Raw genomic sequence first — 20506 nt, forward strand, 5'->3', positions numbered from 1 at the left:
CTGCCAAGTTCACTGTATGCTAATCCGCTCTAACGACAGTCATTTGATTTTTGGAAACACCTAAAGAGAAACCTAATATTTATAGTAGGCAACAGTGGGAGGTCACTTAATTAACATAGACAATACCCGGGATGAAGTATTAATGGCAATTAAGGTTGGGAAATCTATAGCCCCTGGGGAGGATTATCTTGCCTTGCGGTTACTTTTTCTTTGGGAAGTTCCTAGGATCAACGTCCCCAGGGGGTCGGTCTCTGACCTGGCCTCCTGCGGTAAGTGGTCTATTCAATCAAGCTGCTGGACGCGGCTGTGATTTGTACACATGGCATTATAAAAAGCATAAAAATCATCATTGAGTTTCTTAACATTAATAGCCCAACTTGTTTTTAAAGTAGCCCAAAAAGTCGCAAGTAGCGAAATTAAAAATTTGGGAGAGCGGGGCTCTGAAAAGTAGCCCAATTCGCTACTTGTAGCCCAGTCTGGCAACCCTGGTCTTACCACTACTTACGACTTACCACTGCACCACGGATTTATTTTGTATGGTATGTGTTGTGGGGTTGTGTGCGTATGTGGGGTGCGGTTGCGTGTGTGTGGGGGGGGGGGGGAGGGCTGAGTTTGAATTCCCGGTTCCTGCGTGTTCCATGTTTTCTGTTCCTGTGCGTAATGGTGTGCGCTTGTTTGTGGAGTGTTTGTGTGCCCTTTGGGCTGCTTGTGTGGCCCTGCCTGTTTTTGTTCCCGTTATCGTGTATAGCCAGTGTTCCTTTCTTTTTTTTATGTGTAGTCTTTATGTTCCTTTAGTTTTCTTGTCATTATGTATTGGTTGCTCTCTGTGTGTGGATACGGGGCCGGTAGGCTTGTTTTGTGTTGTGTATCGGTGGTTGGGGTGTTGGGTGCGGGTTCGGGTACTATGTGGCGTACTATTATTTTTGTACTGTTTTGCATTATGTTTATGCATTTGTTGGGTTTTTGTTGCCGGCCTTTTGGCCGGTGTTTTCTCTCTTTTATGTGTTTTATATATTTTAAGTATTTTGTGTATTTATCTGTATTTGTCATTGTTTACTTCTGTCCTTTGTGTGTTGTGATTTGTGTTTTGTGTTATGTTTGTTTTGTTCTAGGTTTATTGTATTTATACGCATGCTTGCGTGTCATGCTCCCGTTCTCCTCATATCTTGTACTGTTGTATCTCTGTTCTGGATTGCATTATGATTGTGTTAATTGTTGTGTTTTTGTTGTCGCCCCTTCAGGCCAGTATTTTGTGCATTTATACTTTTGTACTTTTTTGCTTTTGTGATTTTGTAATTTGTGATTTGTGTGCTGATGATATCCTTTTGATGTGAACCTCTGGGGATAAGTTTGTTGTGATATCAACCCCCAGATCTTTCTCTCTATTTGACTCGTGCAGGATTTCTCTTCCCAGATGGTACCTTGTGTTCAGCCTTCTGCTCCCTTCGCCAAATTTCATTACTTTGCACTTTCGTGAGTTGAACTTTACAAGCCATTTTCTAGACATTATACAGTTTGTCCAGGTCGTCCTGTAGTCCATGTCTATCTTCATCCATCTTGATTTTTCTCATAATATTTGCATCGTCAGCAAGCATTGAGAGGAACGAGTCTATACCCTCCGGAAGATCGTTTATATGTATTAGAAACAGGATGGGTCCAAGTACAGAGCCCTGTGGGACTCCGCTGGTGACATCTCGCCACTCTAATGTCTCACCCCCCTCACAGTTACTAGCTGTTTTCTCTTGCTTAAATACTTCTTTATCCAATGGAGCACCTTCCCTTTTACTCCTGCTTGTTGCTCCAACTTTTTTAACAGCCTTTTATGGGGAACTGCATCAAAGACTTTCTGGCAGCCCAAGAAAATACAGTCAGCCCACCTTTTTCTTTCTTGCCTAATTTTTGTTACATGGTCATAGAATTTTATTAATCTTGTGAGGCACGATATTATATAGACTGTGGGTTGGTTGGTGTTGTCGTCGTTGATCCTTCTCTATGGACAACCCAAACCACAACTCGGCAGAGTGCTTATACTAGGAGATCACCCTTGGCGCTTCTGGCTCTTGGAGAGGGGCTCAACGTCACACGTTCAGGGGATGCGGCTCCAACACTTAGCCTCGTTGTCACGTGCACACACCCACTCGAGCCGCTGTGACTCCCCACTCTCTCCTTATGAGATATGATCTCCTCAATCCCCCTATGACTTACCAGTATTACCTCCTACCCTGTCCACAGCAGTGGTTCATGGTTCTTCCTCTCTCTCTCTCCTTCTTTACTACCTCCTGGGAAGCCTCACTAGGACAAGGGCAAACACCAGCAAATTGTGACACATTTACTGAACAAAGCACATACACGATACATACACACATATAATAATAATGAATCCTATACTCTATAATATCCAAATCAGGTTGCACTCCAATACCATCAGAACTCTATTATCAGCTTATCAAGTGGTATCCTATCTCCTGGTTCACCACCTGATACTATTAACCTCCTCAAGTTGGTCAAGCCTACACACTGTTGCACCATCAGCAAGATAACATATATATATAGAAAACCAGCATTTGAATGCAATAACATATACCAGTATAAATGTTCATTGATACTTCAATATAAAAAAAACTCCTTGACATAAGGATGCCAACAGTCACTCACCTCTCACTGCGTCTTGCACGCTACTGACAACCAAACACTATCAACTCCCTATAAGTAATCCACCAGAACTTCCCCTTCCACCTCTGGAAGTTCACAACCCTAATATCCTTAGGTTCTTCCGGGCTTCACTACCAGGATCCTCTGCAGCTCCTCCAGGCTGCTATCATGAAGTTTCCTTGTGCAACTACGGTGCTTCACCCTTCTGTTAGGTTCTTCCACAGCTCTCTTGGCTGCTACACCATGAAGTTTCCCCGAGCAACTGTGGTACTTCTCCACCTCTGCAGAAGCACGTGACACTCCTCTTCACTGCTGCTTCTCCTCACAGCTCGAGGTCCTCTGCTCCACTACCTTGGAGTCTCATCAGCTACATCATCTGCTGGCTTCGAAGTTCTCAGCAACTTCTTCCCCAAAAGACAAACCTGCAACCCATCGACACTCCAATAAAATGTTCCCCTTTAACACATAAACAAAAAATATTCACACAATATGTTTGCCTCAAACCTCTATCTGTTCTCTACATACAGTGAGAGTGGACTCCCCCGTTTTGGGCGGGTCCATACTCCACCTCGCCTGGCGGCGGTCCTCACTCGCTGGGAGGGTCTTCCTCCGTCAAGAGCCCGGCTCCCTCAGTCTTCCGCCAGCGCTCAGAGGGGGCGGACGTCGCTCCGTGTTCCTCCCTCTCCACTCTCTTATTTCAGGCTTTCTGCCTTATTAAAACATGTCTAACTTATAAATAAACATTGCTACTGTCGCTGGGCACACGACCAACTACAAGCGATCACTATGAACTGGCGTATATCGTGCTTACCACAGATTAATTGGTCGAGGGCGCTTTCCCTCTGACGGCGTCTGGTCAGGGCGCTCCCACGGCCCACAATAATGCTTCTGGCCGGCTTGATACTCTCTTCTTCGACCAGGACTTGAGACCACAACGTTCCCAGCTCAGTTCCACAGCTGGCACGTCTGCACACTTCTCTTCTCTTAGAGATATATCACTAGAGGTTCCCTTCTGACGGGAGCTCAACGGAGCGCGGCTTCCCCCTGCGATGTCTGGCACTCAAGTGAGGTCAAGGTCCTCCAGAAGCGAGCCTCACGCCTCCAGCAAAATGTCCACATCTCCTAGCCCGTCATTTATCTATTTTCTTCTGCATTGCCCATAATCTCAAACTGTTACACATATCCAACCAAATATTTTACATATGCGTTATCACCTCAATACTTGCTAGACCTTCTAGTTAGGTCAGGCTTGCTGAATAACTCTCAAGAAGGGAGACTCGTTTCTCCTGCAGGCTGAGATCATAACACTCCCCTCCCCTTATTTTTGAGAGTTATTCCAGTGGCAAAGCTCGGGATAATACATCCGCCCCTACACTGTTTCGTTCTTCACCCCATATACTCTCTTAGGAGTCTACAATTAGTTCGTTGCTCCTTGCAACATCTGGCTCACCTCTCTCCAGAAACATGATCTTCTCATAAACGATTTGACCTCTGACACCTCTTAGCTAGGCTGTCCTCCGTGGACGCCTGCACTCTATCGGTCCACTCTACTTATTGTCTCCACCCTCCGTTTCCTCGTCTTCTCTTCACATCCAGAGTCAGACATCTGCTGTCTGTACCTCCTCTGTCGTCTTCACACTTCCATCTACTGCCATTATACTTCCGCCTCCTGTCATCATACTTCACTCCCTCGTCTTCACCAACTATCCTCCCTTTCATCTCCTCATTTGTCCAAGACATCGTCTTGTTTGACCTCCATCGAGTCCTCGGCTTTCTTCTATTCCTCCATGCTTGCATCATCATCCTCTTCCCACACTTCTCACCTCTATACCACTCCATTTCTTCTCCTTCAACTCTTCTTCGTTCCCTAAAAGTTTCTTCGGGCACTGTATTACATCTAACAGCACTCGACCATACATGTCGCTTTGCCTCTCCCAAAGTCCTCGCAAGCATCTCTCCACACATACTGTCTCTTCTCCTCTCATTTTCTCGGCTATTACTCTTCACCATCTCTCCTCCACGTTTTCTGTGAAACATGTCAACTCCTGACATCTCCCGCAACTTAACTCCATTATCCATATGCCTCTGTGCTCGTGGACCACTTGACGCTCTACTCTCGTCTTCAGTCTGTCCACATCTTTCCTCATTCCTACTCAGCACAGTTGCGTTCACCTTCCGACCCTTAATTTCAGCAGTCTGGGCTCTACTCAGGTCCGCTCTCTTCACATGATTCTTCTTCGGCTGGGTCATCCTCACTTTCGACCTCACCGAGACTCCATTTGCCTGGGCTGGACCTTCATCAAACAGCCACGCTATGTCTATATCGATCTCTTCCACCGGCTGAATCGACACTGTCTCACCTTCTCCAGTGTCTTCCTCGTCGGCCACCTCTGTCTTCATCACTACCGAGACAGGGTACTCAATGGCTTGGCGGTCTCCTGACGCATCTCCTCGGATGTCAGTCAGGTTCACACTCTCAGGTGTCCCACCCGTGCCGTGGCCTTCTGGGCACTCCTCTGGCACAGTCTCCGCTATGACTCTTGTCAACACCTTTGTCCCGCACAAGTCATTCCCTAGGATCACTTGGACTCCTGGAACAGGTATGTCGGGGCACACTCCCAACATCACCTCCGCCGACACATATTCCGACCTTAGCTGGACAGCACATACGGGCATGTCACTCTCCGACAATAACCCATATACTTTCATCTTCCCACTGCCAGCTAACCGTCGACCATCCCCAATCAGGCTTCTCGCAATCAAGCTCTGATTAGCTCCGGTATCTCTTAAGATACCAACTTCTACCTCAGGTTGGCCTCTTATACTGATCCAACCTTTACTCATGAACGGCCTATACCTCTCGTTCACTAAATTCGCTCTCTGTGGTTTGTCTCGGAACACATTAGTATATTTACTTCCGGGGTCACACATGGCCAGGGTCACAACTCTCTTGCCCTGTCTACAATCTCGCATCACGTGACCCAATCCGTTACAATTGTAACATCTCATCTGTGAAAAATCTCTCCTATACGTACCAGAGTAGCTCTGACTCTGCCCACTCGTATTGGAGTTCCTCGGGCCAGACGTACTACTCGTACTCTGTGGAGCTTTACTGGACTCTTGATTCCCTGGATAACGATTAGTTTCTCGTTTAGCTCCTCCATCCTCACTTTCAGATGAAGTGCGCGACCTACTCTTCTGAGTTTTAGGGTACTCACTTTTATCTGCCCATTTATCAAAATTTTTCTCACCCCAGACTCCTCTGGGTCTTTCATAATTTCTTCCTCCCCAGACTCCATTGGATCTGCCATTGCTGCATCTCGCCTCACTTCTCACTCTGTTCTCCCTCAAGCTCTTGTACGCTTCAGTAATCATATCCGCCCTATCTGCGGCATCTTTCACCTCCATTATCCCTGCTTCTTGGATCTTGAACTTTGTTTCGGGATGCATCATCTCCAAGAACTTCTCCATGACCATCAGTTGCTTCAGGTCAGCGTAAGATCCAACTCCAGCAGCCTCAATCCACTTCTGGAATCGTCTTTCCAGATCTCTTGCTGTCTCAGCAAACGTACATGCTCCAACTTTGATCATCTCTCTGAAGCGCTTTCTATAAGCTTCTGGGGTTAACTGAAACGAGCGCAATATGCTGCTCTTTACTGTGGCGTAATCCTGGCACTCTTCCAGTGACAATTGGGTGTATGCCTCCCTGGCTGCACCGGTCAATCTTAACTGGACCAGCTGGGCCCATTCCTCCTGTGGCCACTTCTTGATGCTGGCTACTTTTTCAAAGTGCTCGAAAAAGCTCTCTGCCTCTTCGGGAACAAACAAGGGAATGTCCTTCTCCCTAACCCTAACATCTGGTGGGTGTGATACCTGGGTGGTGCTCTCTGGCAACCCATGTTCAATCCTTTGCTCAGCCAAGGTTCTATTCGCTTCTATCTGCATTTGTTTTGTTCTCTCTTTTTCTTTTTCGACCTGGGCTTTTTCTTTTTCGACCTGGGCTTTTTCTTTTTCTTGTTCCAACTCCAGTTCTCTTACTCTGGTTTTCTCTTTTTCTATTTCCAGTCTGGTTTTCTCTTTTTCCTTCTCGGCTTCATTCTTCATCTGGAGTTCCAATTTCATCTTTTCCAGCTGGAACTGTCTCTCCTTGTCCTCACGCTGCATCTGGAGCTCTAACTGGAATCTCTCCAAGCTCCTATTCCGGCTACTCCTGCTACTGCGGCTACTCTTGCTGCTCCTACTCGATCCCTGGGATCTCACGTCATCCTGCCCATCATCCTCCTTTCTACTTTCAGCTCCTTCCTGGGCTCCTTGTTCTGCCGCTTCACTTCTGGCTCTCAACTGCCTCAGGATCTCATCCTTCATCCCAGCTACTTTAGATGCTTTCAACCTGATGCCACATTTTTCTGCTATTTGTTTCAATTGATCCCTCGTGCAACCTTCTAAGTCCTCAGGCTTGCCTGACTCCACAAATGCTTGCACCTTATCCATCTTGTCCTGTGAGTCTTCCCAAGAGAGAGAGTATACACCTGCGGTCACACAGTTTATCTCAGCAGGGGTGTACAAATCCACTCTTGGACAGGGTGTGGGTGTGTCAGTTCACTCTCCCGGACACAGGCCCCCAATTTATTATATAGACTGTGGGTTGGTTGGTGTTGTCGTCGTTGATCCTTCTCTATGGACAACCCAACCCACAACTCGGCAGAGTGCTTATACTAGGAGATCACCCTTGGCGCTTCTGGCTCTTGGAGAGGGGCTCAACGTCACACGTTCAGGGGATGCGGCTCCAACACTTAGCCTCGTTGTCACGTGCACACACCCACTCGAGCCGCTGTGACTCCCCACTCTCTCCTTATGAGATATGATCTCCTCAATCCCCCTATGACTTACCAGTATTACCTCCTACCCTGTCCACAGCAGTGGTTCATGGTTCTTCCTCTCTCTCTCTCCTTCTTTACTACCTCCTGGGAAGCCTCACTAGGACAAGGGCAAACACCAGCAAATTGTGACACATTTACTGAACAAAGCACATACACGATACATACACACATATAATAATAATGAATCCTATACTCTATAATATCCAAATCAGGTTGCACTCCAATACCATCAGAACTCTATTATCAGCTTATCAAGTGGTATCCTATCTCCTGGTTCACCACCTGATACTATTAACCTCCTCAAGTTGGTCAAGCCTACACACTGTTGCACCATCAGCAAGATAACATATATATATAGAAAACCAGCATTTGAATGCAATAACATATACCAGTATAAATGTTCATTGATACTTCAATATAAAAAAAACTCCTTGACATAAGGATGCCAACAGTCACTCACCTCTCACTGCGTCTTGCACGCTACTGACAACCAAACACTATCAACTCCCTATAAGTAATCCACCAGAACTTCCCCTTCCACCTCTGGAAGTTCACAACCCTAATATCCTTAGGTTCTTCCGGGCTTCACTACCAGGATCCTCTGCAGCTCCTCCAGGCTGCTATCATGAAGTTTCCTTGTGCAACTACGGTGCTTCACCCTTCTGTTAGGTTCTTCCACAGCTCTCTTGGCTGCTACACCATGAAGTTTCCCCGAGCAACTGTGGTACTTCTCCACCTCTGCAGAAGCACGTGACACTCCTCTTCACTGCTGCTTCTCCTCACAGCTCGAGGTCCTCTGCTCCACTACCTTGGAGTCTCATCAGCTACATCATCTGCTGGCTTCGAAGTTCTCAGCAACTTCTTCCCCAAAAGACAAACCTGCAACCCATCGACACTCCAATAAAATGTTCCCCTTTAACACATAAACAAAAAATATTCACACAATATGTTTGCCTCAAACCTCTATCTGTTCTCTACATACAGTGAGAGTGGACTCCCCCGTTTTGGGCGGGTCCATACTCCACCTCGCCTGGCGGCGGTCCTCACTCGCTGGGAGGGTCTTCCTCCGTCAAGAGCCCGGCTCCCTCAGTCTTCCGCCAGCGCTCAGAGGGGGCGGACGTCGCTCCGTGTTCCTCCCTCTCCACTCTCTTATTTCAGGCTTTCTGCCTTATTAAAACATGTCTAACTTATAAATAAACATTGCTACTGTCGCTGGGCACACGACCAACTACAAGCGATCACTATGAACTGGCGTATATCGTGCTTACCACAGATTAATTGGTCGAGGGCGCTTTCCCTCTCACGGCGTCTGGTCAGGGCGCTCCCACGGCCCACAATAATGCTTCTGGCCGGCTTGATACTCTCTTCTTCGACCAGGACTTGAGACCACAACGTTCCCAGCTCAGTTCCACAGCTGGCACGTCTGCACACTTCTCTTCTCTTAGAGATATATCACTAGGGGTTCCCTTCTGACGGGAGCTCAACGGAGCGCGGCTTCCCCCTGCGATGTCTGGCACTCAAGTGAGGTCAAGGTCCTCCAGAAGCGAGCCTCACGCCTCCAGCAAAATGTCCACATCTCCTAGCCCGTCATTTATCTATTTTCTTCTGCATTGCCCATAATCTCAAACTGTTACACATATCCAACCAAATATTTTACATATGCGTTATCACCTCAATACTTGCTAGACCTTCTAGTTAGGTCAGGCTTGCTGAATAACTCTCAAGAAGGGAGACTCGTTTCTCCTGCAGGCTGAGATCATAACACGATTTACCATCTCTGAACCCATGTTGGTGGTGTGTTACCAAGCTATTTCCCTCCAGATGCTCTAAGAGCCTTTTCCTCACGATCTTCTCCATCGCCTTGAATGGCATACAAGTTAGGGAAACTGGCCAGTGGTTCAGTGCCTCTGGCCTGTCACCCTTTTTGTATATTGGGACTACGTTAGCTGTCTTCCAACTTTCTGGTAGGTCTCCTGTTTCCAATGACCTGTTATACACCGTAGAGAGTGGCACACTTAGTGCTTCTGCACCTTCCTTTAGTGTCCAGGGTGAGATGCTGTCAGGCCCAACAGCTTTTGTCACATTCAGCTCCAACAGATTCCATTTGACCTTATCACTGATGAGTTCAGATTCCTCCAAGGTTACTCCAAGGTCGATTTGATGGGCATTGTGACGAGCATTGTGGTGGTCGTTGTGACGGGTTTTGTGATGAACATTGTGGTGATCGTTGTGATGAGCTTTAAGACAAGCATTGTGGTGGTCGTTGTGATGGGCATTGTGGTGGTGGTTATGATGGGAATTGTGGTGGTTGTTGTGATGTGCATTGTGGGGGTCATTGTGATGGGCATTGTGGTGATCGTAGTGATGGGCATTGTGGTGGACGTTGTGATGGGCATTGTGGTGATCGTAGTGATGGGCATTGTGGTGGACGTTGTGATGGGCATTGTGGTGATCGTTGTGATGGGCATTGTTGTGGTCGTTGTGATGGGCATTGTGGTGGACGTTGTGATGGGCATTGTGGTGATCGTAGTGATGGGCATTGTTGTGGTCGTTGTGATGGGCATTGTGGTGGTCGTTGTGATGGGCATTGTGGTGGTCGTTGTGACGAACATTATGGTGATCGTTGTGACGAACATTGTGGTGGTCGTTGAGGTGGTCATTGTGGTGGTCGTTGAGGTGGTCATTGTGGTGGTCGTTGTAATGGGCATTGTGGTGGTCGTTGTGACGAGCATTCTGGTGGTCGTTGTGATGTGCATTGTGGTGTTAGTTGTGATGGGCATTGTGGTGGTCGTTGTGAAGGACATTGTGGTGATCGTTGTGACGAACATTGTGGTGGTCGTTGTGATAGACATTGTGGTGGTCGTTGTGACGAACATTGTGGTAGTCGTTGTGATGGGCATTGAGGGGTCGTTGTGATGGACATTGTGGTGGTCGTGGTATGGGGATTGTGGTGGTCGTTGTGATGGGCATTGTTGTGGTCGTTGTGATGGGAATTGTGACGGTCGTTGTGACGAGCATTCTGGTGGTCGTTGTGATGGGCATACCTGGGTACCTGGTTGATGGGGTTCTGGGAGTTCTTCTACTCCCCAAGCCCGGCCCGAGGCCAGGCTTGACTTGTGAGTGTTTGGTCCACCAGGCTGTTGCTTGGAGCGGCCCGCAGGCCCACATACCCACCACAGCCCGGTTGGTCCGGCACTCCTTGGAGGAATAAATCTAGTTTCCTCTTGAAAATGTCCACGGTTGTTCCGGCAATATTTCTTATGCTTGCTGGGAGGACGTTGAACAACCGCGGACCTCTGATGTTTATACAGTGTTCTCTGATTGTGCCTATGGCACCTCTGCTCTTCACTGGTTCTATTCTACATTTTCTTCCATATCGTTTACTCCAGTACGTTGTTATTTTACTGTGTAGATTTGGTACTTGGCCCTCCAGTATCTTCCAGGTGTATATTATTTGATATCTCTCTCGTCTTCTTTCTAGTGAGTACATTTGGAGGGCTTTGAGACGATCCCAATAATTTAGGTGCTTTATTGCGTCTATGCGTGCCGTATATGTTCTCTGTATTCCCTCTATTTCAGCAATCTCTCCTGCTCTGAAGGGGGAAGTGAGTACTGAGCAGTACTCAAGACGGGACAACACAAGTGACTTGAAGAGTACAACCATTGTGATGGGATCCCTGGATTTGAAAGTTCTCGTAATCCATTCTATCATTTTTCCGGCTGTCGCAATATTTGCTTGTTTATGCTCCTTAAACGTTAGGTCGTCAGACATTATTATTTCCAAATCCTTCACATGCTGGTTTCCTACTATGGGTACATTTGATTGTGTTTTGTACTCTGTATTATGTTTAAGGTCCTCATTTTTACCGTACCTGAGTACCTGGAATTTATCACTGTTAAACATCATGTTATTTTCTGATGCCCAGTCGAAAACTTTATTAATATCAGCTTGAAGTTTTTCAATGTCCTCAGCCGAGGTAATTTTCATACTGATTTTTGTGTCATCTGCAAAGGATGATACGAAGCTGTGACTTGTATTTTTGTCTATATCTGATATGAGAATAAGGAAAAGCAGCGGTGCAAGGACTGTACCCTGAGGTACAGAGCTTTTCACTGCACTTGGACTAGATTTTATATGGTTGACAGTTACTCGCTGAGTCCTGTTTGACAGAAAAATGAGTATCCAGCGTCCTACTTTACCGGTTATTCCCATTGACTTCATTTTGTGTGCTATCACGCCATGGTCACATTTATCGAAAGCCTTTGCGAAGTCCGTGTATATCACATCAGCATTCTGTTTCTCTTCTAATGCCTCAGTGACTTTGTCGTAGTGCTCAAGTAGCTGTGAGAGGCACGATCTTCCCGCTCGAAATCCATGTTGGCCTGGGTTGTGAAGGTCATTGGTCTCCATGAAATTGGTGACCTGACTCCTAATCACTCTCTCAAATACTTTTATGAAGTGCGATGTTAGTGCAACTGGTCTATAATTTTTTGCCAATGCTTTGCTCCCTCCCTTGTGTAGAGGGGCTATGTCTGCTACTTTAAGTGCATCTGGTATCTCCCCCGTGTCCAAGCTCTTCCTCCACACTATACTGAGTGCCTTTGCTACCGGCATTTTGCATTTCTTTATAAATATTGAATTCCATGAGTCTGGACCTGGGGCCGAGTGCATGGGCATGTTTTCAATTTCTTTTTCAAAATTTAGTGTGCTCGTGTTTATATCAGTTATATTTACAGGGGTTTGAATATCCCGCATAAAGAAATTGTCTGGATCTTCCACCTTCATGTTGTTTATTGGAGTGCTAAACATGTCTTCATACTGCTTTTTTAGGATTTCACTAATTTCTTTGTCATCCTCCTTGTATGAACCTTAACTTGTACGAAAAGGTCCAATACTGGCATTGGTTTTTGCTTTTGATTTCGCATATGAGATGAAATATTTTGGATTTTTCTTTATTTCCTGAATGGTCGCATTGTGGTGGTCGTTGTGACGAGCATTCTGGTGGTCGTTGTGATGGGCATTGTGGTGGTTGTTGTGATGGGCATTGTTGTGGTCGTTGTTGTGGGCATTGTGGTGGTTGTTGTGATGGGCATTGTTGTGGTCGTTGTGATGGGCATTGTGGTGGTCGTTGTGATGGGCATTGTGGTGGTCGTTGTGACGAACATTGTGGTAGTCGTTGTGACGAGCATTCTGGTGGTCGTTGAGGAGGTCGTTGTCATGGGCATTGTGGTGATCGTTGTGATGGGCATTGTGGTGGTCGTTGTGATGGGCATTGTGGTGGTCGTTGTGATGGGCATTGTGGTGGTCGTTGAGATGGTCGTTGTGGTGGGCATTGTGGTGGTCGTTATGGTTGTCGTTGTGATGGCCATTGTGGTGGTCGTTGTTATGGTCATTGCGGTGGTCGTTGTGACGAGCATTGTGGTGGTCGTTGTGGTGGTCGTTGTGGTGGTCGTTGTGACGAGCATTGTGGTGGTCGTTGTGACGAGCCTTGTGGTGGTCGTTGTTATGGTCATTGCGGTGGGCGTTGTGACGAGCATTGTGGTGGTCGTTGTTATGGTCATTGCGATGGTCGTTGTGACGAGCATTGTGGTGGTCGTTGTGACGAGCATTGTGGTGGTCGTTGTGACGAACATTGTGGTGGTCGTTGTGACGAGCATTGTGGTGGTCGTTGTGACGAGCATTGTGATGGTCGTTGTGACGAGCATTGTGGTGGTCGTTGTGATGAGCCTTGTGATGGTCATTGTGGTGGTCGTTGTGACGAGCATTGTGGTGGTCATTGTGGTGGTCGTTGTGGTGGTAATTGTGGTGGTCGTTGTGACGAGCATTGAGGTGGTCGTTGTGATGGCAATTGGGGAATTGTGGTGGTCATTGTTTCGTGCATTGTGGTGGTCGTTGTGACGAGCACTGTGGTGGTCGTTGTAACGAGCATTGTGGTGGTCGTTGTGACATGCACTGTGGTGGTCGTTGTAACGAGCATTGTGGTGGTCGTTGTAACGAGCATTGTGGTGGTCGTTGTGACATGCACTGTGGTGGTCGTTGTGACGAGCATTAAGGTGGTCGTTGTGACGAGTATTGTGGTGTTCGTTGAGGTGGTCGTTGTGTTGGGCATTGTGGTTTTCGTTGTGACAAGCATTGTGATGGTCGTTATGAAGAGCATTGTGGTGGTCGTTGTGGCGGGCATTGTGGTGGTCGTTGTAACGAGCATTGTGGTGGTCGTTGTGACGAGCATTGTGGTGGTCGTTGTAATGAGCATTGTGGTGGTCGTTGTAACGAGCATTGTGGTGGTCGTTGTAACGAGCATTGTGGTGGTCGTTGTGACATGTACTGTGGTGGTCGTTGTGACGAGCATTAAGGTGGTCGTTGTGACGAGTATTGTGGTGTTCGTTGAGGTGGTCGTTGTGTTGGGCATTGTGGTTTTCGTTGTGACAAGCATTGTGATGGTCGTTATGAAGAGCATTGTGGTGGTCGTTGTGGCGGGCATTGTGGTGGTCGTTGTGTTAAGCATTATGGTGGTCGTTGTGTCGAGCATTAAGGTGGTCGTTGTGACGAGTATTGTGGTGGTCGTTGTGATGGGCATTGTGTTGGTCGTCGTGGTGGTCGTTGGTGATCATTGTGGTGGGTATTGTGGTGGTCGTCGTGATGAACATTGTGGTGGTCGTTGTGGTGGTCGTCGTGATGAACATTGTGACGAGCATTGTGGTGGTCGTTGTGATGGTCGTTGTGATGGTAATTGTGGTGGTCGTTGTGATGGTCATTGTGGTAGTCGTTGTGGTGGGCATTGTGATGGGCATTGTGGTAGTCGTTGTGGTGGGCATTGTGATGGGCATTGTGGTAGTCGTTGTGATGGCCATTGTGATGGTCGTTGTGGTGTTCGTTGAGGTGATCGTTGTGGTGGGCATTGTAGTGGTCGTTATAGCGGTCGATGTGGTGGGCATTGTAGTGGTCGTTATAGTGGTCGATGTGGTGGGCATTGTAGTGGTCGTTATAGTGGTCGTTGTGGTGGTGGTTGTGGTGGTCATTGTGGTGGTGGTGGTGGTGGTCATTGTGGTGGTCGTTGTGGTGGTCATTGCAGTGTTCGTTGTGGTGGCCAATGTGATGGTCGTTGTGGTGGTCGTGGTGGTGGTCATTGTGGTAGTAGTTGTGATGGTCATTGCAGTGTTCGTTGTGGTGGCCAATGTGATGGTCGTTGTGGTGGTCGTTGTGGTGGTCATTGTGGTGGTCGTTGTGGTGGCCAATGTGATGGTCGTTGTAGTGGTCGTGGTGGTGGTCATTGTGGTGGTCGTTGTGGTGGTCATTGCAGTGTTCGTTGTGGTGGCCAATGTGATGGTCGTTGTGGTGGTCATTGTGGTGGTCGTTGTGGTGGCCATTGCAGTGTTCGTTGTGGTGGCCAATGTGATGGTCGTGGTGGTGGGCATTGTGGTGGTCGTTATGACGAGCATTGTGGAGATCGTTGTGGTGGTCGTTGTTATGGTCATTGCGGTGGTCGTTGTGACGAGCATTGTGGTGGTCGTTGTGATGGTAATTGTGGTGGTTGTTGTGACGAGCATTGTGATGGTCGTTGTGGTGGTCGTTGTGGTGGTCATTGTAACCAGCATTTTGATGGTCGGTAGATATGACAGGTTAGCGCGAATTATTTGTTTTTCGAAAAGTTCTCACTGACCTGTCACCCTTAAAAGGGTAGAGGTTCTATATTGGAGATAGTCCAAATTTTCCGCTGAGGACCTAAATATTTCTCAAAGGAAATACAAAATACTCTCTACCATGTTACCTCTACCATACTCTCTCTACTCTGCCCTCAGGGCCTTCTCCTGAGGGCCTCATAGCCTGGTGGATAGCGCGCAGGCCTCGTAATTCTGTGGCGCGGGTTCGATTCCTGCACGAGGCAGAAACAAATGGGCAAAGTTTCTTTAACCTTGAATGCCCCTGTTACCTAGCAGTAAATAGGTACCTGGGAGTTAGTCAGCTGTCACGGGCTGCTTCCTGGGGGTGGAGGCCTGGTCGAGGACCGGGCCGCGGGGACACTAAACCCCCGAAATCATCTCAAGATGTTACTGAATTCTTATGTAAAAAGTATTTAGTGTACTGCACCCGTTTATGAGTAAAGTTAAATTCTGAGGAAGTCCATTTCCTGAGGATAGGTTCATAAGAGTTTGTTTAGTAATTCCCAGGGTCAGATGTTAGTTCCTGAACTCGACTCTATACATATTCATGTATAGTCAATTCCTCTCCCCCTATCCCCGCGCCACTTGTCCCCTCCCTAATCACCCGTGCCGTCCCCGCTCTTATCTTCACGCTCATTATCTGCCTTAGGAACACCGCCCCCTCTCACCTCTTTCCCAGCTCCCCCAGTCCTCCCCTTACACCCAACCCTTCGCAGCTTTGTTCACTAAATTAAAATGTTTTTATATCTCTCTCACTTAATAAGTTAATCTCTTGTTCCCGTTCTATATTTCATCACTAGTAAAAATAAAAATAATTCAGTTTAAGCTTGTCTGTGTTACTTCAATATTCGCCCAACATAGTTATTTCCGGACAACTGGCTATCTCTCAACCGATGCCTTTATCAAATTAAATATTTTCCCTTATCAAAGTAAATATCTCTTTTTCTTTCCTTATCTCTTTCCAACTGTCAGGTGTTTCTATCTCCCCATTGTTGTGCTCGCCCAACCACCGAACGAAATCACGATCGCTCTCGCACTTTTTAACATAAGTAACCATGAGTCATGACCTCGCTCTGAAGAAACCTGTGTAAATATGCACTCAGGTGATGTTACTATCTGACAGTCATTATCTGACCAAAACAGATCGAATCATCACCATAGTTACCATCTTTCATAGCATAATAATTTTCTATCATATTTTTCCACATTATTACCTTCTACGTCAATCTATTTCCTCTCTTGCCTCTCTCTAATAATAATAATAATAAATCATTCAATGTTTTGTATATGGTTTGTATATACTGCATACCTGCAGTATATGGCCGGTTTCAAGTTCAAACTTGAAACCGGCCATATACTGCAGGTATGTTGACGACATTTTTACACAGGTACCTGATGTCAGACATCTGCAGGAGCTGAAGGAGGCATTTGAGCAGAGTTCCGTGCTGTGTTTCACTTACGAGATGGAAAAGGATGGGAAGCTGCCCTTTCTAGATGTAACAGTCATGGAAAAGGGCGGAGGTTTCCACACTGCAGTCTACACTAAGGAAACAAACATAGGAATGTGCCTAAATGCCAACAGCGACTGCCCAGACAGGTACAAGAGGAGTGTTGTTAACGCATATGTCGACCGTGCTCTCAGCCACAGCTCAGAATGGAAGGAAGTCGACGAAGAACTCTGTAGGGTAAGGCAGGTCCTAGTCAATAACGGCTTCTCCAATGGTTTCGTCGAAGACATCATAAGAAGGAAAGTGAAAAGCCATGCAACCTCTGAAGAGACAACTAACACAACACCTATACCCCCTATTAGACTATTTTACAGGAACTTCTTTTCCACAGCTCATAAAACGGAGGAAAGGGTCCTGAAAGATATTGTTAATAGAAACGTTATCCCTACAGACAAAAATCAGAGGATACAACTGACGATTTACTATAAAACCAGAAAAACGGCCAGCCTACTCATGAGAAACTCTCCAGACACAAAACAGAACGCTTTAATAGAGACTAACGTCGTCTATGCCTTCAAATGCCCTCTTGGGGACTGTAAGCTCCAAAAAACCCAGTATATAGGCAAGACAACAACATCTCTTTCTAGGCGTTTAACGATGCATAAGCAACAGGGCTCCGTTAAGGAACATATAATCTCTTCCCACAACCAAACCATCGCCAGAGAAATCCTAGTAAACAACACAGAAATCATCGATAGATACAGCGATAGCAGGCGGCTTGACGTTTGCGAGGCACTACACATCAAGAAGTCAACACCAGCAATCAACAGCCAATTATTGCACAACTATATTCTACCCACCTCAAGACTCCGCTCCAATATAGAAGCATCAAGAAATATGGACCAATAGGCTTTCTACAAACACTTCTATTCAATATCCATTGTTTCGTGTTCTGTCTTGTGTTGATGAAATTAATACCCTATTAATACTCTTGTTCTGTCTTGTGTTGATGAAATTAATACCCTATTAATACCACATTTTGTTCTGTCTTGTGTTAATGCCACATCACCCCTTCCACCTCACTCAAATGTAGATATAAAATCGGAGATGCGTAAGTTCTATTCAGTTGTGTATTTTTGAACTAAAGTCTTTGAAAATGTAATAAGTTTTACGAAACGCGCTCGTGTCGCGTCAGACTAGAAATAAAAATGAATTTTGGAGAATTGATTTTTGATTTACCTCCAACAGTGAAGCGAAATGTACGAAAGATTGAGAAAATCCGTGTTAGAATTATTAATCTTACTTTTTCGGTCATATTTAATAATATATATATATATATATATATATATATATATATATATATATATATATATTTATATATATTTATATATATATATATATATATATATATATATATATATATATATATATATATATATATATATATATATATATATATATATATATTTATATATATTTATATATATATATATATATATATATATATATATATTTATATATATATATATATATATATATATATATATATATATATATATATATATATATATATATATATACTACTAGGTACAACATATATATGTTGTACCTAGTAGCCAGAACGTCGTACTCGGCCTACTATGCAAGGCCCGATTTGCCTAATAAGCCAAGTTTTCCTGAATTAATATATTTTCTCTAATTTTTGTCTTATGAAATGATAAAGCTACCCATTTCATTATGTATGAGGTAAATTTTTTTTAATTGGAGTTAAAATTAACGTAGATATATGACCGAACCTAACCAACCCTACCTAACCTAACCTAACCTATCTTTATAGGTTAGGGTAGGTTAGGTAGCCGAAAATGTTAGGTTAGGTTAGGTTAGGTAGGTTAGGTAGTCGAAAAACAATTAATTCATGAAAACTTGGCTTATTAGGCGAATCAGGCCTTACATAGTTGGCTGAGAAGTGCGTTCTGGCTACTAGGTACGACATGTATATATATATATATATATATATATATATATATATATATATATATATATATATATATATATATATATATATATATATAACTTTAGAACACTTTCCCACCAGGAGACTCGAACCCTAGCCAGCACAGAAGCCTGACCCTTAAAAGAGATGGTAATTTCGGAGTATTTAAATACACCAAAGATCACCACCTCCCAAGAGCACTAGAGCAAGTGAGGGGTCATTTAGACGTTAATTTCATCAAGTCCCTGTTAATAAGGGAAGACACAGAGTCTATGCTTAAGGCACAAATCTCCTAAACACGAGAGTTAAGTATACAACTTTAGAACACTTTCCCACCAGGAGACTCGAACCCTAGCCAGCACAGAAGCCTTCCAGCAACTGGCATAACAGGTACGCCTTAACCCGCTCCACCACCAGCTCAGACCCTTAAAAGAGATGGTAATTTCGGAGTATTTAAATACACCAAAGATCACCACCTCCCAAGAGCACTAGAGCAAGTGAGGGGTCATTTAGACGTTAATTTCATCAAGTCCCTGTTAATAAGGGAAGACACAGAGTCTATGCTTAAGGCACAAATCTCCTAAACACGAGAGTTAAGTATACAACTTTAGAACACTTTCCCACCAGGAGACTCGAACCCTAGCCAGCACAGAAGCCTTCCAGCAACTGGCATAACAGGTACGCCTTAACCCGCTCCACCACCAGCTCAGACCCTTAAAAGAGATGGTAATTTCGGAGTATTTAAATACACCAAAGATCACCACCTCCCAAGAGCACTAGAGCAAGTGAGGGGTCATTTAGACGTTAGTTTCATCAAGTCCCTGTTAATATGGGAAGACACAGTGTCTATGCTTAAGGCATAACTCTCCTAAACACGAGAGTTAAGTATACAACTTTAGAACACTTTCCCACCAGGAGACTCGAACCCTAGCCAGCACAGAAGCCTTCCAGCAACTGGCATAACAGGTACGCCTTAACCCGCTCCACCACCAGCTCAGACCCTTAAAAGAGATGGTAATTTCGGAGTATTTAAATACACCAAAGATCACCACCTCCCAAGAGCACTAGAGCAAGTGAGGGGTCATTTAGACGTTAATTTCATCAAGTCCCTGTTAATATGGGAAGACACAGTGTCTATGCTTAAGGCACAACTCTCCTAAACACGAGAGTTAAGTATACAACTTTAGAACACTTTCCCACCAGGAGACTCGAACCCTAGCCAGCACAGAAGCCTTCCAGCAACTGGCATAACAGGTACGCCTTAACCCGCTCCACCACCAGCTCAGACCCTTAAAAGAGATGGTAATTTCGGAGTATTTAAATACACCAAAGATCACCACCTCCCAAGAGCACTAGAGCAAGTGAGGGGTCATTTAGACGTTAATTTCATCAAGTCCCTGTTAATATGGGAAGACACAGTGTCTATGCTTAAGGCACAAATCTCCTAAACACGAGAGTTAAGTATACAACTTTAGAACACTTTCCCACCAGGAGACTCGAACCCTAGCCAGCACAGAAGCCTTCCAGCAACTGGCATAACAGGTACGCCTTAACCCGCTCCACCACCAGCTCAGACCCTTAAAAGAGATGGTAATTTCGGAGTATTTAAATACACCAAAGAACACCACCTCCCAAGAGCACTAGAGCAAGTGAGGGGTCATTTAGACGTTAATTTCATCAAGTCCCTGTTAATATGGGAAGACACAGTGTCTATGCTTAAGGCACAAATCTCCTAAACACGAGAGTTAAGTATACAACTTTAGAACACTTTCCCACCAGGAGACTCGAACCCTAGCCAGCACAGAAGCCTTCCAGCAACTGGCATAACAGGTACGCCTTAACCCGCTCCACCACCAGCTCAGACCCTTAAA

General features: G+C 45.4%; 4 protein-coding genes across 5 annotated transcripts in view; 2 read left to right on the forward strand and 2 right to left on the reverse strand.

The window, feature by feature from the left end:
* Nucleotides 1-1787: 1787 nt before the first annotated feature.
* Nucleotides 1788-20506, reverse strand: part of LOC123747578 (uncharacterized) — a 60334-nt gene continuing 41615 nt past the window's right edge. For both annotated transcript variants that reach the window (XM_069316559.1, XM_069316558.1), the window contains exon 2: nucleotides 1788-8411. In XM_069316559.1, the coding sequence (XP_069172660.1) occupies nucleotides 4204-7143 (2940 nt within the window). In that variant the 5' untranslated portion in view covers nucleotides 7144-8411 and the 3' untranslated portion in view covers nucleotides 1788-4203. The remainder of the gene's footprint in view (nucleotides 8412-20506) is intronic.
* Nucleotides 9693-10448, forward strand: LOC123747579 (uncharacterized). The gene has a single exon (XM_045729800.2). The coding sequence runs from the start codon at nucleotides 9693-9695 to the stop codon at nucleotides 10446-10448; it is 756 nt and encodes a 251-aa protein (XP_045585756.2).
* On the reverse strand, nucleotides 12403-13942 carry LOC123747580 (GATA zinc finger domain-containing protein 14-like). The gene is made up of 2 exons (XM_069316639.1): nucleotides 13859-13942; nucleotides 12403-13260 (listed from the first exon to the last, which is right to left on the reverse strand). Exons 1-2 carry the CDS (start codon nucleotides 13940-13942, stop codon nucleotides 12403-12405), a joined length of 942 nt encoding a protein of 313 aa, XP_069172740.1.
* LOC138358575 (multiple epidermal growth factor-like domains protein 10) lies at nucleotides 13980-15143 on the forward strand. The gene is made up of 2 exons (XM_069316640.1): nucleotides 13980-14259; nucleotides 14413-15143. Exons 1-2 carry the CDS (start codon nucleotides 13980-13982, stop codon nucleotides 15141-15143), a joined length of 1011 nt encoding a protein of 336 aa, XP_069172741.1.

Source organism: Procambarus clarkii, chromosome 84, assembly GCF_040958095.1.
Source record: "Procambarus clarkii isolate CNS0578487 chromosome 84, FALCON_Pclarkii_2.0, whole genome shotgun sequence".
Taxonomy (NCBI): domain Eukaryota; kingdom Metazoa; phylum Arthropoda; class Malacostraca; order Decapoda; family Cambaridae; genus Procambarus; species Procambarus clarkii.